Below are 19,264 nucleotides of genomic sequence, written 5' to 3'. Positions count from 1 at the left end.
ATTTTTTTTTTTTAATCTGAACAAGCTTTATGAAATTTGAGTTGCTTTGTTGATTACTGACCTAATATGATCCCATAGTTGGTATGATGGTCTCTTATCTTGCTTTTGTTTTTTAAATCCGGATTATGCTTTTTTGAAAAGCACTATAGGTGACATTAGTTGGAAAAGTGCTATTCAAATAAAGTTTGACTTGATTTGATTTAAAACATCCAGGTAAAATTTTTAATGTAGATTTAATTAAATTGGTTAGAAAACAACAACAACAACAATATTGACTGTCCTGCTGATTAACACTTTAATAATCAAGTCCAAAGACTTGCCTGAGGGCGCTTAAGTGACATTTCTAGGGAAATATCCCTTTAACCACAATATGAATGGGACACAATAGAGAACAGCGCTGTTGTGACGTCACTTACCTAAAACCGGGCAGCCAGGCAGCCTTTGAGTTGAGTCCCGAGCGCGAGACCACCAGGACTCCATGAACAGTCCAACTTTTAATATATGCAGGCCGAGCGGACCCAGTTTTTTTAAAGAGTGCTGCACTGTTTTACGTCTTATATGTGGAACCAAAACAACCCGCTAACCACAGCGTCGCGGCGACTCCTGTATTTTGCCTTGTTCAGTTGCTAATGATTTTTTTTAATCCAACCAAGAAAGGGAAAAAGCGGTTGTCTCATGTTTCTAGCCTCCTGCGACTCCTCCACACACAAAAGGGTAAGTGTCCGAAATATTTCTTTTTTGCGCCACCTTTCTTCTTAAAATGACGGGCAGGGTATTTTAAATGAAAGGCTAGCAACTAACAGTTCGTTAAGATTAAACGCTACCGTTCATCCATACGGCGCTGTTCCAACGCCTCCAGTGTATGCTAGTCAATCACTCACATCGATATATATTAGCTATTTCTTATATATGTGTTTGTGTGTGGCCATGTCTTTAGTTTATATATTTTTTTTCAAGTATTTGCACACTACCAATACAAAACACACCATTTCCCATATAGCTGAGGTCTGTACACCGTGCCTGGAAAGCTACAGTGTGTTGTTCCTTCCCACCAAACTATTTGTGATGCTTCTCAGAGTCTCAGATTGCTTAGTTAGTGCAGAGACAGATAATCCATCACCTTATTATAACAAAGAAATGTTATATATAGCCAGTGTTTATTTGGGGTACTCCAATTTATATATTTCAGGACAAAGAGCTCACTGGGCTTTAAAAACTGGAGATTCTTATGCTACCAACGAAAGAGAAAAATTGTAGTCACCAGACATCCCCAGGAGACTTCAGGTGATTTATGGCATCCTTCTGGGAAACAAAATAAAGTTACATACCAGTTAAACCAGCCATTTAACCGAAATAAAGCTGTTATTTCTTATAACAGAAATTCTGAGGTAAATGTAACTATTCTTTAGATGCGTGGAACATTAAATTTCAAACCCTTATTCTCACCTAATCAGTCTTTAGGGCCAAATTATATTTCTAGGTAAAATTTAGGTATATTTACTTTTGTTTACAGTTGGAATTGACCTGCGTGGAACTGTTTGGGATCCTTCATATAATGAAATCTGACCTAACTAAGTTTAAACATCTGCATTTTGCTCTTCACAGCCTCAGCTGAGCAACTGAGCGTGTGACTGCATGGATCTGACTGAACATGAAGAGCCTCAAAGCCAAGTTTAGAAAAACTGATGTAAGTACTTTAACATGCGCTCATGACTATTTCTACCCAAAACTCTCTTCATGTGACTTTGTATGTCCGTGTGTGTGCATGAGTCACTGTCTGTGTAAGTAGATATGAAAGGTTTTTGGCAGAATCTGCCAGTCCTTCATCACCATCACCCTATGGTTTGTTAATATTTGTTCAAGAAATAAAAAGGGTTTTGAAAACTGAAACCGAACAGTCATAGGATGGGGTCTGTAATCCTTTTGCCTTACGAGTTAGGTTAAGATCTTAAGCTTGCAGCCAAAGTAGACCGGGACTGATTTTTAAATAGTTCACGTTTTAGGTCGTACTTTTCAAAACATGATCATTAAAGAAGAAAAAAAAAGCATGTTTCATGGCAACAGTGAGTTTACAAAGACCACAAATATGCTTCAGATGAGGATTCACCAGTTGTGACTCACTTTTAGAGAGAAATTGCACCATCCTATGCATAAATCTGTTTAGTCCACGACCACAGGAAGTGAGGAGTCTCCTCTGTTTCTGACTAATCTGTAGTCTCAGGAACTCCAAGACACAGAGACAAATGACTGGCAGGAAAGGTCTGGAGGTTTGCCTTGATGGTTGAGACAGGTTTTAGGGGAGTGCTTGTTTGTTTGAAACCAAAAAGTTTTTCCTGCAGAGGAATAATTACACATCCCTGCTTTTGTTCAGTTTTACATACAACAGGAATTTAGCAAGACCTAACTAGAGCCTGGATTAGATTTTAGAGGGGCAAGTGTTACCAGGCAGAAAAAAAACAAACAAACAAAAACATTACATTATTTTTTACATTAATTTGACAAATTACAAAAATATTCAACTATCTTCGACTTTTTTCCTGAATATTCTCGATTTTTATCTCTTATAGTTTCTGTTAAACCCTGTATTTGTACAGTATCAGCTACAAAGACTTTGTCCGCCCTCAAATAGCTAGTCGTTGGCGGCGAAAGTGAAGAGCTTTGAATGAGATGTTGCTTAGAAACCCAACTGATGCTGCGTCATATGCGCTTTTCTAGACCACCCACTCATCCGTTGCCACATTTTGCTTGGGTAACTGATCAGCCTGCTTTGTTTTTTAAGTAACACAGCTTTAATAATCTGTCTAAACATTGATATAAAGGGGAATAAAACACAAACGGTAATGATGTGCTGTATTGGCTGCAGGAAAAATACAGAGGTCTGCTGTCCTGATGTGAACTGGATGTTCTCTCCTCCACTTTAATAGATGCAACAGCACGATTGAATGCAGTTTAAGGCAGATTAGCTGTTACTTTTTTTATGTCTACATAGTTTTAACTTTTATGAAAGTCTTGCAATTTTAACATATTTTTTATTTGATGGCAGATTTAAAATTCTGAAAGAAATGAGGAGGTGAATGCTGTGTTCTGGCTGCTCTAGCCTAAGTGAATGAGGGTAGCTTTAATGAATCGCCTTGGATTGCACAAGCGCTTGATTACAATCATTTATTTACCAGAGCGACTTTAAAACAGCATACCGTACTTAATGTTTTGGTTTTCATTCATTATTTTGACAGAATAAGGCCATAAGTCAATTTCTACTTGTCTTAAATATATTTTACCAGTATCCTTCCCAGCTCTCATGGACCAACGATTCAGAATGGATCTATTGTAACTTTTAGCACCCGATCTATACTGTACACTACAAAAGCTTATGATCCAATGAAAAGCAGTCATTTTGATGGACTGAAAGCCTCCCACTACTCTAGTTTACAGCAAGTAATTAAAATGAGGCAATTTTAACAAGATTAAAGCATCCAGGTAGTTTGTTTATTCTGGCTAATAATCATTCCACCGCTTTTTTATAGAGATCCCACACAACTTTATTACAAAGAGGGGGGAAAAAAACCTCTTAGGTTCTATTTTAAACTCTGTCTTAGTGAAAGATTACCAAGGAATGTTTCTCTCCAAAACAGCTCTGTCGTTTTTTTTTTTTAAACTTACACCAACTAGTTTCTTTAAAAATAGCTATCCGATGAAATAAAAGCACAGTAAGCAAGATGGATTGTAATGAAAGCTGTGGTTTTAGTCCAAATTGGAATGAAGTTCTTTACTCAAAATATCATCCTGCAGCCTATTAAGCTGAGAACATCTGTCACCCAAACCTTTACTTTAACTCCTCTACAGTAAACAAAGCTAAAAAAAAACAAAAAACTGTTGGACTGTGAGAAAGTTATGAAGTGATATGGATATACTGCATAGAGGCTCGCTGATAACATCATAAGATAAATGCGGAAAAATGAACACCACCACATTCTCGCAATCCAAGTCCAAATATATCCTGGCATTGTCATTTTAGAACATTCCTGTGCCATAGGAAAAATAACATTAATAGAATAAGTTATTTAGTATATTCAGATAGTCAGCTGACATTGATGTTTAACCAGATCTGAACAACAGGAGCAAGCCCAGACTATAGCACTACCCCCACAGGGTTATACAACTGGCAAAACAAACTTTATCTGCCTCTTTGTATCCTAATGCACCCATTACTCTCAAACTGGGTAAATCTGGACTCATCAGACCACATGACCATCTTCCATTGCTTCAGTCTTTATGTTCCCCAATAAATAAAAGCATTTTGTCCCCGTTTAACCTCTTTTCTTTTGTTTATAGGGAAATAATCTTACTTTCACAGTTAATCATGATGAGGAGTTCTGCTTTTTTTCACCATACATTAAAGTAGCTGCAACTTTAAAATTTTCATTTTGAGCTATTTGTTTCTGATCACTTTACCTTCTTGAAGATCCCCACTAAACGTTCAGTTTTTAAAAATGCGTTGGATTTCTCTGAACCCGGTTTTGTTTTTTCAAAAATCAGCTTAGACTTTCCCTTTGCTCGATTTATGTCTCCCGACACATTTGTTTAGGGAACGAAAAGCTACCCAGTTCAATAGTTTGTTAGATAAAATGTTGTCAGCTGCAACATAAGCCTTTATGCAATTATATCAAGATATCTCACCTATATGTTCAGTTCTATCCAGGCAGTAAAAATACATTTGAACTGTCAACATATTGACATCGATATGTCAAGCCAACAATAACATTGAAAGTGACCCTGTTATTTTGCACATTGTGATGATTTATTATTTTTTGTGTAAGTATCTAAAGTAAACGTTTGAATTCCGGTGTGAGAGGTGGGGCTGTTTCAATTCTTTGCATTTTTGTATGAGATGAGCATCCAAAGCACACTGCCACTAAAGACACTTCCTGCCTTTGGACCGCTGTGTCTTGTAAGCAAGGTCTCTAGCTTATCGGAAAGTTTGACATGGCAAAACAGTTTGGAGGAATTCCGCAGAAGTCGTTTCAAATATTTTTAGGATTGCACGCCTGTCTGCCAGACTATTCGTCTCTGTTAGTGTGTTGTTTACATTTATGTCTGCCTGCTATTGTCTGTTTTTAAAATAAATTATTGTCATTCTTTGGTTTATATGTAGATCATTTCGGCACAGGCGGCACAGGTCCTATGTGTAACGAGAGCATTTCTGTTAAGGGAGCACGTGGAACAGTGTATCAGGGAGGCAGACGGACTAATCTGGTTTCTGGGAATGGGTTGGGCTGAAAGCCACAAGAGGCTCACTGAAATTCTTGCCATGACCTGCATTTACAATATCAGTAACTAATTCTTGACATCAAATAAATGATTTGTTTTATTAACAATCTTTTTTGTGAATGTTTCTGTTGAGTTATTCTGTCAACCAACAAAAAAATGTCCTCCCTATTAGGAATGCACAATAAATCACAAATTAATCGTTATTGCGATATCAAGCTGTGCAAGAGGCATATCGCAAAAGTCGGCGAAAATTTCAATAAATGGCAACCTTAAATGTGCTAAAACAATCTAATGGCAGCTGGAAGTCTTTAACAAATTAAACAAATGCCTTTATGTATTTGACTAATCGGATGGAGCCCTTTTATGTTAGATGCTTGCCTCCAATGTAGACTAGGGTCATTTGGAGTGTCATTTAAGTTATGTTGAGTCTTATTCAATTAAACTGTTGCAGTGAAATTGAAATGTTTTTTTTTTTCTATTTTTTTCATGTATCACGTTATATCGTCATTGCAATATTGATCATTAATATTGCAAATTTCAAGTTTTCCTCATATCGTGCAACCTGTTAAAAGGGCCAACATACTCAGTTTAAGTTTATTCTAAACACAGTTTCAAAGCAAGGATTTATACCTGAGATCTTGCTTTGTTCACCCGGGATCTATCTGTTATCATCCCATGAGCACTTTCTGTTTCTTCTTTAGTCCTTAAAGGAAGGCTAGTACCGTTATTTATTTGTTATGAGATGCAATGACTTTGACATTTTTGTGGGCTTTTTTCCTCTTCGTTTGTGTTGAGGGTAGTAGAATGACACCCTGATGGAACCACTGATTTTCTCTTTGTTAGCTGCAAATGAGCATACTTTCAACAAATCTTGCTACTTCCACTTTGATTGCAAGTCATAAACTCGCTCTCCATTCATCCATCCTACAAAAACTCTATCTACAGACTTGACTTTGATTTCCCGCTGCCCTTAAGGATAGTCTAATGCTTTGGAGTGGAATAAAGGGGCTATAATTACAATAAACGTCCCTTCATTTTTGTTTCTTACCAAAGATTGTGTTAAGACATTACTGCAAGACTGTCCACCCAAACCATCTTTTTGCGTTATAAACAAATTTAAACATTGTACTCTACAAATATTAGCCTTTCTTTTCGTTTTTTTTGCCGTATTTGATTATTATTTTAATTGTTAAAACGAAAAAAAAAAAGCAATATTTGTGGGGTAGAATTGTACTTTTTATTACCAACAATCAGTAAACAATTATTTTGAAGTAGGCCTGCACTATAATTTCGTATATTTATCATCATCGCAATCTTTGGCTGGGCAATATACTTGAAAAAATGGCATAGACTGATACCTTAAATGTTTACACACATGCTAATACAATCCCATGGCAGCTGGATGTATTTATCGAATCAAATCTAGGCCTTTATGCATTTGACCAATCAGATGGACGCCTTAAAGTCATTGACCTTTCAAATGGAGCTTTTTTATGTCAGGGGCCTGTTTCCTATGTGGATGTGGGTCATTTGGAGTTTAATTTGAATTGTGTTGATTTCTATTGAAACAAAACTGTTTCTGTAAAATGATATTGATTTACTATAATCATTATTATTTTTAGGTGTAATCGCCCATTACAAGTTTGCTCTTATCGTGCAGCCCTACTTTAAAATACCACTGTTGGGTTGAGAAATACCAGTTGACCTTTTAGTCTTCACTTTTCTTTTTCATTTGTGTTGAATTAATATCGTTTTTCTCTGTTGTTCCTCCTTTGAGCGCATTAATAACTAGCTACACTTCTGCAAGGACACACGCGTATATTTGAAAGTTATTAGAATAGAACCATTATATACATTTTCTGTATGGAAGGTGTTGTTAGGAGTGAATTTAGAATTTAACAGTTAACGAGAACTTCATGCTATCACAGCGTAGACCTGGTGCCCCAGCTGCTAGACTAAGCAGGATTACACAAAGCTTACACACACATCTGAAGTACACACACACAGGCCGGTTTTCTTATCAGCCAGCCTTTTTGTCTAATTGAAGCAGGGATTATTCTGTCTCTTCTCACACCACACAGCTGTTTTCATGGCTTTAATTTGTCTGCGCAACAAGACATCGAGAACTAAACGGCACTCTCACTGTTTACTTTTAGAATATAAGGAGTCTTCATTTAGTTGTGTAAACACCAGAGGAAGCGAGTCCTCCTTATCAGGATTTAGGAACTGTTAACTGGAACAGGACAGTTGAGAAAGTCACGTGTTAAATCATTTAAATACGTATCCACAAAAACAGTTTTCTGTTCTGCTTAGAATTAACCTTTAAATTATAGCCTGCTTTTTCTTTTTTTTTTCTTTCTTTCCAGAGTTGAAAGATACAACGGGGTAAAAAATGAAATAGGCATTTGTTGTAAAAATGTTTTCAGAATTTTGTTTTTCTCACTTCTCTTTGGTTTCTGCAGTGGCTCTGCTTTGCCTACAGCTTTGTTCTGGCTGGGTGTAGTGAAAGAATATCAATACTATAAGCGATAGAAAAACCTGGAACGGCACATAATTAATCTGTATAGAGGCAGAGGAGGAAGAGGGTGTGCTAGTGTATTGTCAGCAGGAGATGGTACAGCAGAACTTGTTAATCAAATTATAAACAATTTGGTTTAAAAAAAAATGTGACAAATTAATATAAGGCTGAATATTACATTTATTGATGTAACCTTCAAAATGTACAGCATTAGGAGACAAAATTCATTAACTGACTCTCTGATGCAAAACAAGCGTATTGCTTGCTTTTCTACTTCTTGTTTTTAAGATTCACTCTCATTATTAACAGCAGAACAACTTTTCCAAAATGTTTTAATTAACTAGATGAAAGTCAGAGTATTTGCTTAGAGCCAGTTCAACAGGGATCCAATTAACGTAGAAGCTGCTTGTAGCAATTTCATTTTTTCCATAATCCATGTGATGTCTGTGAACTACAGAAATGCCATAATCCTGCCTGTCAGCACAAATGCAAACTGCTGTGAATGCTACATGGGGGGGATAATTCAGATGTTCGCATGGGTTTGCATATGTATGGGAATTAATTTGCTGTCGAAGGCAAAGGTGTGATGAAAAGTGCCTGTGTGCTGCTTTCTATGGGTTTGTGTCATCGGCAAGTTGTCTTGCACATTTTTTTATGACCAGTTTGTATTAGGTGAGCATTGGAGTAAATAAACAGTTAAAGTCCCACTTCAGTCATCTTTTGATCCATTGTAAAAGCATTCCCAGTGGACTTTTAATCATAATTATACCATTTTTAGGTGAAATTAAATTTAAAAAACGGTTGTTTTCTAGAACATCGTTTCTGGAGAGCAGCAGTAGTTTATTAGAAATGTGTCTCTGAGCTGTGGTAAGGCAGTCAGGCAGCACTCATTTCCTATCAGCCCTTTGTTTACAAGCTAGCTTACAGCCCCTACAACCCCTAGTTTACATTAGGGGTGCAACAGAAACGGGGAGCAATATTGGAGCTATCCTGCTGTACAGTTTTGAGCCAGATTCCAGCTTTAGACGAGAAAAACAGAAACGTTGTCAGCAAGTGGATGCATCAGAATGGAGCAGAGCAGGGAGCTTGTGGCCTGCTAATTGTAGTTTGCACGTAACAAGTTTTTTCCAACTGCACTTTTTCATCTGCTCCTGATTTGTATAAGGAAATACTCAAAACTGCAGTTTTAATCTAAATTTTCTTTATATACTGTATGTTCTCCATCGTGAGAAAATGCTACAAGAACACTTTTTTAAAACACCAAAAACAGGATTTTCCTTGGAGTGGGTCTTTAATATCACTATTGTTTTTATCCCAGTACGTGAGCCTGATACACAGATTACTTACTGACTGAAGTATGCTGCCCTCATTAAAAGAGGTAGCAACGTGTTCCCTTTTTTGGTTCACTACTTGCCTTTTCCTGGTTCTGATACGGAACAAATCAAAACAATTCACAAATGGTTCCGATAACAGTTTTTTTTTTTTAAAACCAGGTTCGGCAGGGTTTTGGACAGTTTTTATATTCCATATAATATTTATTCTGGGCTTATTACAAATAGCCAGGATGCTACAAGATTCTTTGAAAACATTTGTTCATTTCATTCGAAAGTGGATGAAACGAGTCGTTAGAGTTGTGTAAGGTTTTGCTTTTTTGTCAAGAAACCACAGTACTTAGCCGGACATCCTACATGCATGTTTAAACTTCATGTCTTATCTTCATTAGAGCAAGTCAACTATTCTATCATTTTTTTCCATTCTTACTCCGCTAACTTCATATCTTCCCCCAAGTGTAATGAGGCTGGTTGCTTTCCAGTATCAGCAGTCTTTATTTATAGGCCTGGAAAGGCTATTTGTGTCTGGAGGAAGTTTTGCACAAGCGCATGTTTTTTCTTTGCTGCAGTTTGGCAGCCATAATGGTCCCAAGTTAGACATATATATTGTTCATTCTGGCTAAAATTGAAATCTAACTAATGGGGTCAAACCTCCTTGTAAAACAATTGTATTGTTTTAAATGTGCCCCCGTACTGTATACTTAATACTTTTAAAAATTAAAGAATAAATGCAGTCAAAAGTCTGAAGTCCTGAATCTACAAGTATTTTTTCATCTGCTTGTGAGAGAAATACATGTTAAGTTTGATCAAAGTCAATAAAAAGAGAAAAATAAAAAAAAAACCTGACAAGAGAGTTTTCTGCTTATTTTTTTGTCTCCATGTTCATTGTCACTACCAAGACTGTTGTTTCAAAGATATCTCATTACTTTCCCTTCTTTATTTCAATTCTTACTTGTTGTGGGATTTCAGTTTCAGGCCTAAAAATGTATCTTAGTTTTTTTTCCCCCACAAAGAAGTCCAAGGCAGTTTGTGCCCAAACATTTTTTGTGGAATCTTGGTAAAATGTGTCTTGATTTTGGCTAAGTACCCTTTATAGAAGACTGGCTACCCATTTTGACTTTTAAAAGCCTTGTTGGCTGGAGGTTGGATTGCTTCTCTTCACTGTAACCAAAAGGGCATGGCACTAATAGTTTCCAAAAAGGCTTTGACATTTGAATTCATTGCATCACTTCCATGCCTCAGCTCCTCCTGAAAGTGATCTCACTGACAGTAAAACTGCGTTACAGGATCCTGTCCAAACATGGCAGTTGATTTTTTTTTTTTTTATGACTGATTTTTAACAGTATTTTTTATGGCTCTCATTTTTTAATACCTTAGGTCTTGAAAACACTCAGTGATTTCTAACATATACTAATTTTTATGTTTTTATTTGGATATTACTTTTCTACTCACACATGCGACATTTAAATACAAAGAATCTACCATTTTACTTTAATACATTTTTTTAAGAAGTCTCAAAAGACAATTGGACAATTGATCCTCTAGTACAAAATATTTCACAATTTTAAAATAAAACAAAAACTGTGCAAGGCCAGATCACTTCAAAACACAGTTAAGTCACTTTGGTTTTATGGCAGCAAAACCAGCAGCTTATCAGGCAGAAGGTAGTTGAGATATATGGCTTTATACTTTGGTTTTGGCATGTGTCAATCCTTTACAGATCATGTGAATATAGTGCGAACAGATCAGAGTGAAATGGCGAAATGCAATTAGAAAATATAAACCTTTTCTTTTTTTCTTGGTTTGACAGTACGCCTCTGTGAGGTTTGGAACAACTGATAACTGTGTCCAGGAAGGATTTTTCTCTGTTTCTTAGACTCTATGAAAGAAGTGTTTGTTCTTATGAACTTTGGATCCTCTCGCAGGAATTCTTTTCACTATAATAAATGTATTCTTAGATTTCTTGTGAAGAGCTTGAAAACAATAGAATTTGATCTCGTAAACAATGGCAAACACAATGAAAAGCAGGCTGTGTCAGAAATTGCTTGCATGTCTTCAGTTAGATTATTTACACATCAGTAATGAAAAAAATGCAGCAAAAGAAACCCTTGTTTGTTTGTTGATTCAGGAATGGAATGATTTGACCCTTTCTCAAGTCGAACATGTTTAGGAATTTAACTAGTCAGTGCTCAATAAGACTTTTGAAACTTTTTTTTCTCCTAATACTATAATTTGGGATACATTATAATATCGGTTTCAGCTAATAGTTTTGTTTAATGCTTCTTTCACTATTTCTGCACTACCGCTGGGATCTTACCAACATTCAGTCACAGTTCCTGCTGTTATGACAAGTTCTGACTGTCTGCCAAAAATGTAGGAATACTTCAGGGGGGGCACTCACAGCTAAAGTGACCATCCTAAGTGGGAAAACAATCATAGAATGCAACAACAGGGAATGAACACTAGTAGACACCAAGCCCCAAATTCCTGATTGGGTTCAGCCATGTAATGGACCAAATTGACACACACACACACCATATTGACACACACACCCACACACACACACACACACACACACACACACACACACACACACACACACACACACACACACACACACACACACACACATACAAGCCTTCCTTGGTTGATTAGTCTCTGATTTATTATTTCAATCAACCCCTCATTTTTCTTTTTCTTTTTGAGTTTAGTCTTTGAATCTTTTTTTTAATAAATTATGAAATAGGTTGTGTAATGATTGTGCTTACTTCTTCCTCTCTACCATAACTTAATTTATTTGAACACATAGCTGTAAGTGTGTCACTTGACTGTTTTACAGCCAGAGTGCACTGCCAGTAATTTAACAGTAAGCTCCTCTATCTCAAATTAAAGGATAGGGCTCCCATCAAAATGAGCCAGATAATAACAGAAAGGAGGACCAGGAATGGCCAGCTTCTTAAAACACACTGCTGCCCTTATTAGTCTGTAAACTCTTAATGATATGAGTAAACATTAGAAAACAATTGGTAAAAACAAAACATGAATCTAATTTGATTGGTTTGTATTTCAACATTACATTATTTTTCTAGTATATATTTGTATTAAGTTATAAAAGTATATTTCAATTTTTAAGTGTCCTTTAATGCTATTGTAAAGTTTGCACATGTAAACCAACCACAGGGTTTAAATGTTTTATAAACTCACAAAGATGGATGTAGAAATGACATCCCGGTTGTTGTTTTTAGACTTTGTGCTGTTTATTGAAGCGTGTAAAATGTAAGACTACTAATGGAAGGAAATGCTCAGACTGGAATTTGACTTTTCTTATCCATCAATTTAACTGCGATACATTTGAAAATGTTTTCTTATCAACACATCCATGACATAAATAGCCTCCTTGGTGTTCCATCTATCCATGCTTCAAAGAATTACTTTAGCCAGTCTCATCTACTGATGGGTGAAGGCGGGGAACACCCTGCACAGGTTGCAGCGCCACACAACCACACACACTTACATTCACACTAATAAACAGGTTAGAACCTCCAGTTAACCTATGAAGCATGTTTTTGGACTGCGGGGGGAAGCTGGAGTGTGGAAAACCCACGCCTGCACAGGGAGCATGGAAGCGATTCTGTAGCATAATTAAAAATAAAAGTCAATACCTGAAATGCTTTTTCATTTTCAAAATAAAGCTGCATTTTTTGACTCAAAATTAAAATGAAAAATCAATCCGTCTAAATGCTTTTTCCTTTTCTTCTTCAACACCGCTTATTCTGTCACTTAATTAAAATGATAATGAAAATGGTATTTGATGTTTCATTTTCAATAGGTTCTTTGGTAAATGTGTAGCAAAATTCATTTAGAAATGTCTAATTCGACAATTAAAATGGATTAACAGAAAAGCTTCTTCCTTTTCAAAATGTAACTGCATCAAATGACTCAAAATTAAAATGAACACAGAAAAGTCCCAGCTGGGATTTCAACCAGGCCTTCTCCCTGTGAGGCAAGCGCTCTAACAAAATTCCAACAGCAACCACTATAACATAAATTCCAGCTATCTATCCATTGGGAAGTAGCAAAGAAAAATGGAGTAGTCTCACGTTTAGTATAAAGTCCATTTGTTAAAAATGATTTTAAGCCAGAAAATGGACAACTATCAATAAATCCACTTCACTTAAAAAGAAGTTGTTCTCTTGTGATATAAGTATCTTAGTTTCTTAGCACTACATCTTTATGACAAATCTTGGCTAATTATTATTAGCTCTAAAATATTAACCAGCTTCTGATTAGGCAAAAGAATGTATGGGATAAGAATGCGCTTTAATTTTTAACTCTTTTTGTCCTGTAATCATGCCTCCAGCAGCTTATTATTGGTATAATATGCGCCGACTGTACAGACTACTTAAGCTTTTTTAAACAGAAGTATGTTTAACAAGAAAGGGATAGTATGGATAGAGTTTAATACAAATTTGTGTAGTTGTGTCCAAACTAAAGAAGACATTCTCGACATCTAATTTAGTTTTATAGCCTGCATGTGAGGCAAACAATTGTGAGTACTGGGAAATCTATGGCTGCATCTGTCTTTATAAGAGCAAACATCTGCTGTTTGTTTAATACTTCAGCACACTCTCTCTTTCATTCCTGGTTTGAGTTTCAAGGTTGTGTTGTTGTTTGTCCTCGTCTGTTTGTACGACAGAGGATGGGAAGCACTTTCAGCTGTGGCGAGTTTGAGAAAGGAGGTTTTGTTTGAGGATTCCTTAAGCCTTTTGCTGCGCGCAAAGGGTTTGAAGTTTAAAGGCAGCGTTGATCAAAGGGAAACAGATATTGTATGCGTGTCAGTTTTTTTCGTTGTCGTTTATTTTATAGTGCACACAATTGTCTGGACTTCTTCTCTGTCCTGCTAGTCTAGTTGGAAAACAATTATTTGTTATGCCATTGTAGATCCCCCCCTCCCCCCCCTGGAGTTTCATTTTGTCAAATGTTTGTCTTGCCACCTATTTGACCCACTTTTCTTTCACAAATCCTCAATACAACATAGTTCTTCGATGTACAAAACACAAATGTGGGTTAGAGCGTGACTTAGGATTGAGATTGTTGTGTGCTCATGTTCTCAGAGAAAAGATGATTACAATTTTAATAGTAATCATTTGACATGTCCGCTTTTGTTTTCTCCTTATTTTCTGGATATTTTTTTTAATATAATTCCCTTTATTTGTCCGATCCTACATTTTTATATGTCCTTAAAAAATACATAACCCAAACAGTCATTTTTCACCTATTTTTAACATAAGTATATACCATTTTGATATTTATTTGTATTTTTTCTGCCTTATCTATCATCTCATCCAAGATGTTTCATTAGTACTGGAAACCAACATTTCAAATCTTGTTTGTATCCTGTTTTTTTTTCCCATCCTGATCTGACATTGTTTAGATTTACTCACTAGACATTTAGCTCATGACAATGAGGCTGGAATAGAAACCCATAGATTTGCATAACATTTGCTTTGGAAATGTATTTAACTTGCAAGGACAACATTTCCTTTATTTATTTAAAAAAAAGCAGATTTAATCAAGAACAAGTAAAAGTTTCCTGTAAAATTTCACAAACATCTAGATTATCATGTAGTTATTTTTATATCATATGTATTTGTGTACTCTTTAAAAATGGAAAAAAAAAATAGGATCCAATGATTTTATTGAAAATGATTCATCTTATGAAAACAAATGTTTCATCTTTGATATAATTATATCATTTATTTCTTTTTGATGTGTGCTTTTTGACCTTACATTTACATCTTTCATTATTTTACACTGTGCCTTCCAAAACTCTTACTTTGCCACCAACTTTTGGCCTGGACCAACAGGAAACGGTGTTATCAAAAGGTTCCTTGTGTGTCCTAATGAGTGTCCGTCTGAAAACAGAGAGAGCACACACACACACACCTAAGCTACAGTAAACACTTTTTCATGTGAAACTTACAAAAGAGAGAGTGACATCCTGCAAGAGAGACAGAAGAACACAAGAAAAGGAAACAGACTGACAGAAGAGAGGAAGTAAATGTTGCTTCCTGATAATGATTTCAGAGTGACGACTATCTTCCTGATCTAAAATGTATTCAAACCCTTAGGATTGGGAATGTATAGGTTATTTTTAAGCACATTATTCAGTAATTTACAAAAAGAAAAAAATCTTATGTAGATTTTTAGGTAAGATCATATAGTTTACTTTTAGTCACTGGGATTAAAATATATTTTAAAAAAATAAAATCCTTATGAAACATGTATAATGGCATTGAGCCTAAATTGTATCCTTTTTTTCTTCTTCCTTTTTTTGCCCATAGCAAATCAATTTGCACTAGTAGTCAGTTTTCTAGTGTTCAAGTCTGATTGTGTAGTCTTTCTGCCAGTCCATGTTTATTTCATGAGTCTCTGTGTGTTGGCACTACTTTATAAGTGGCTAAAACTGGGGCAGGCATTCCGCTCCACTGAAACCTGTCCACTAAAATATAGCCTGGTGCTACCAGTGACACATTGCTCTGTCCTGACTGCCCTTTAGTCTGTGTTAAGGCTATATTAAAGAAGAAACAAACAAAAAAAACACTTCCTTGATCGAACAAGCTTAGACGAATGACAAACTTTGTACTACTATCCATTTTTGTGTGTAAACTACTAGATTTGATCTTTTCTGAAGTCTTAACTGTCAAAAATGATAGGAAGGTCCTGTCAATGACAATTGACTACACTTATATAGAATGTTTCTCATAAGAAATAGATTTAGAAAATCAAAAGATTTAAGAAAAAAAAAAAAGGATGAAGTCATACCAGCATCCAGGCTCATCCAAATTTGCTTAAGTCTGTTTGGGTCTAGAACAATTTAAGGAAATCCAGCCAAGTACACTGAAGTACAACCTGAAATACACTTCACTTAAAAATGTGCCACATAACCATTCTTAATATCAACCACTTAAGCAATCTTTCATTTTTCTGGGTGGGTTTGTTTAGCTCTTGTTTTCCGGATCGCAAAGGCCTTCAATTACAGCATCTGGGTTGGCCCTTCCTGGCATCCACAAGGCGAGATTAGAAAAGTGCCAGCCTCCACTGAGCAAATCCTCTGTGCTTCACTGAAGACGTGTTGAACAATGTAAATAAAACGCCTTTGATGCTCCTTCCAAGTTCAGTTTGTTGACTTTAGCAGCGAGGCAGAACAAATGCAGGAGATGTTCGGATGCGCAGCCTTTCGTACATTTGCCTCGTGATTCTCTTGATGTGCTGAAGTTTGTCATGTGTGTGTATTTTAGAGAAGAAAGTGCAGTGTTGCCTCATTAAGCAACACATGACTGCTACAAGTCAGGAGACTTTCATTAACAGCAGACAGTGAGGGAAATTCAGCCTACTTCTGTGAAAATAAGAAATCCAGGCCTCCACACCGCAGGAGACTTCATGTCTTGCTGCGTGCTCTTTTGCTGTACAACAGTCATATTGAGAAAAGCTTGGCTGTCTTGCAGCTCCTTTGTTAAAATAGCTTCTCTGCTCTTTTGTCCACAGTGCATTTTTTAGGTCTAATATTGCTCCTTTTATGACTCAGAAATGCTGTAAATACTGTAAATAATGGATTTCAAAAGGAAATTGTCCATATAAGGGTCTGAAGTGATCTGTGGCAACAGTATGTTTTAGTTTTATTTTGAAAAGTCAAAAGTGCAAACAGATTCCCATTCATTATAAACTCTGAGTAGTAAAGGGTGCCTGCTTTGTCTTGTTTCTTATATTTAGTATTTATCAATAATTTGTTGGTTAGATAGACATGATTTAGATGAGCAGAAGTGTTAACTGTTTTACATACATTTCAAAGAAATGTAGAGAATGAAAAAAGATTTTTAGTTTTGAAAACCCTGTTTTTGTCATTTTCAACACTCAACTCTCAGAGACTTCAGGCTGTAGCATTCTGAGCTCCTCTCACTTGTTCAGGTGATGCAGTGGATTTTTATAGATCAGGATTCTTTTTTTTTTTTTTTACTGTCTTTGCAGAATGCTTAGTGCAGATTGCTCTTGGATGTTTTCCACATCGGCTGTTTACACCTCGTGGTGCTTGGTTGGCTTATAGCTGGTCCTATAAATAGAGTACATTTTAGCACTGCATGCATTTATGCATTGACACAGTTCACCTCACTTGCCATGTGCAGGTCAGGACTATCAGATCAGGTCTAACACTTTACTGCAAATGAATACGAGCAGGTATTTGCAAGCTGAGGTGACTGATGAATTTAAGAATGCAGGCTAAGGAGTCGTATCTCTCATTAACAATCTGCTCATTTGACAATACATAGTATGGAAATTATGTGGTTGTAGCAACAATCTACTTCTACCACTTACTGCTGTGAATTTTACATTGTCAGTAGCTTCATGTGAAGCTAGTCTTGAATAAAATTGCACTTTAGGCTACCCATGAGCTAATTCTTGGGGGTTGGCAGGTTGTCAGTAATGGCATATTACCGGTAGGTCTGTTGTGAGAACATCCGCACTGCATTCCCATTCCCTTTAAATCTCTGTTCTTAGACATGTTTTGTCCAGGTCACAGGGGTTAAAAAGGATTTTCCTCTTAGAAAAATTAAAATTTTAAAAATTCTCAAGTGTTTTATTCTAAGGAAAATATTTACCGTAAACTTATTGATTGTTTTTTTGTTTTTGTTTGTTACCTTAGATGAGATTTGGTTTATTCTTGCTTTAAGTACATGGTATTAAAAAAGTGTACCCCTTATTAAACTTTAACACCACTTTAGGACTGCACAATATACCGCAAATTTATCGTTATCGCGACATCAAGCTGTGCAATATGCATACCGCAAAAGACGGCGAAAATCGCAATAAATGGTTACCTTGACCCTTGTGCTATCCTAGGCACTTTAACATTGGGAGTGGGGTCATCTAGACCCACCAGACAGTGCGCTGAACCTTTTTTCTTCAATGATCTGTGATCTTCACTGGTGTCCATGGATTACATGAAATCTTTCCACCTTTATCCGTCTTTGTCATGGTAGGGAGAACACGTCAAAGTAAGGGGGGGGGGTCATTTAAGATAGTACAAGGGTTAAATGTGCTAAAACAAACTCATGGCCGCTTGAAATATTGAATAAATGAAATAAATCCCTTTATGCATTTAACCAATCGGAAGGACCGTTTACGTTGTTGATCAATCAGATGAGCCCTTTTATGTTTGATGTTTGCCTCCTATGTCAACAAGGGTCATTTGGAGTATAATTTTTATACTGTTGCATTGAAATGGAAATGATGTTTTTGGTTGGTTTGATATCTGTTTATATACCGCAAATTATATCGTTATCGCAATATTAATCACCAATATCGCACATCGCGAGTTTTCCTCATATCGTGCAGCCCTACACCACTTGCATATGTAGATATTTGTGTCTTATAAATTTTTATGTTCTCACTTCTTGATTGTTTTTCCTTCTTGGTCAAATGACTTTTTTTGTTTGCTTTTTAGACTAACGAGTGGAACAAAAATGATGAGCGGCTCCTTGCTGCAGTGGAGCATGGCGAGGTGGAGAAGGTCGCTTCTCTTCTTGCTAAAAAAGGTTCCAATGCTGTGAAACTGGACAATGAAGGCAAATCTGCGTAAGCATTCATTGTGTTGTCTACAAAAGAAGGCATGAAAGTGCCCTTTGTACAGATTCAGGACATGGCTTCTTCTTTTTGTATATGCATCACCTATTTTTTTTATTTATTAATAATTAGAACAGAAATGTGTCAAATCCCAAGACTTCTTTGTAGTTTACTATACAGTGATCCCTTGCTATAACGCGGTTTACTTTTCACGGTTTCGCTACTTCACGGATTTGCATCGTGCATTGTGTTCTGCATTCTGATTGGCTAAAAAAGTCACTCCGCTTCTTCTCTACCTGTGCGTCAATAATGTTGCAGTTTAATATGTACACGTATGTAAATCAGCTTTCCAAATTACGTACATGCAAATCATCTTGCAATTTCAAGTTTCTCTAAAACCCATAGAAAAAGAGCGACACCAACTGTCAATCACTATGTTCTTCTCCCGAACAAACACACACAGCTGCACCGCGGGCTTGAGAAGGAGAAAACACTGCAGCTTCTCAGACTGAAGAGCATTAAAATA

General features: G+C 36.3%; 1 protein-coding gene across 4 annotated transcripts in view; it reads left to right on the top strand.

Moving 5' to 3' along the window:
* The first annotated feature begins 373 nt into the window (after positions 1-373).
* rai14 (retinoic acid induced 14) overlaps positions 374-19,264 on the top strand; it is a 36,311-nt gene continuing 17,420 nt past the window's right edge. For 2 of the 4 annotated variants that reach the window (XM_078955824.1, XM_078955823.1), the window contains exons 1-4: positions 411-714; positions 1,190-1,284; positions 1,606-1,687; positions 18,620-18,750. In XM_078955824.1, the coding sequence (XP_078811950.1) occupies positions 1,652-1,687; positions 18,620-18,750 (167 nt within the window). In that variant the 5' untranslated portion in view covers positions 411-714; positions 1,190-1,284; positions 1,606-1,651. Of the gene's footprint in view, positions 715-1,189; positions 1,285-1,605; positions 1,688-18,619; positions 18,751-19,264 lie in introns of all 4 variants that reach the window. The other 2 variants (XM_011481863.4, XM_011481866.4) reach the window with 2 other exon arrangements.

The sequence above is a fragment of the Oryzias latipes genome, chromosome 12, assembly GCF_053564925.1.
Source record: "Oryzias latipes strain Hd-rR chromosome 12, Olatipes_Hd-rR_3.1".
NCBI lineage: Eukaryota > Metazoa > Chordata > Actinopteri > Beloniformes > Adrianichthyidae > Oryzias > Oryzias latipes.
The sequence above is the reverse complement of the archived record's forward strand: the minus strand, read 5'-3'. Positions and strand labels throughout refer to the sequence as shown.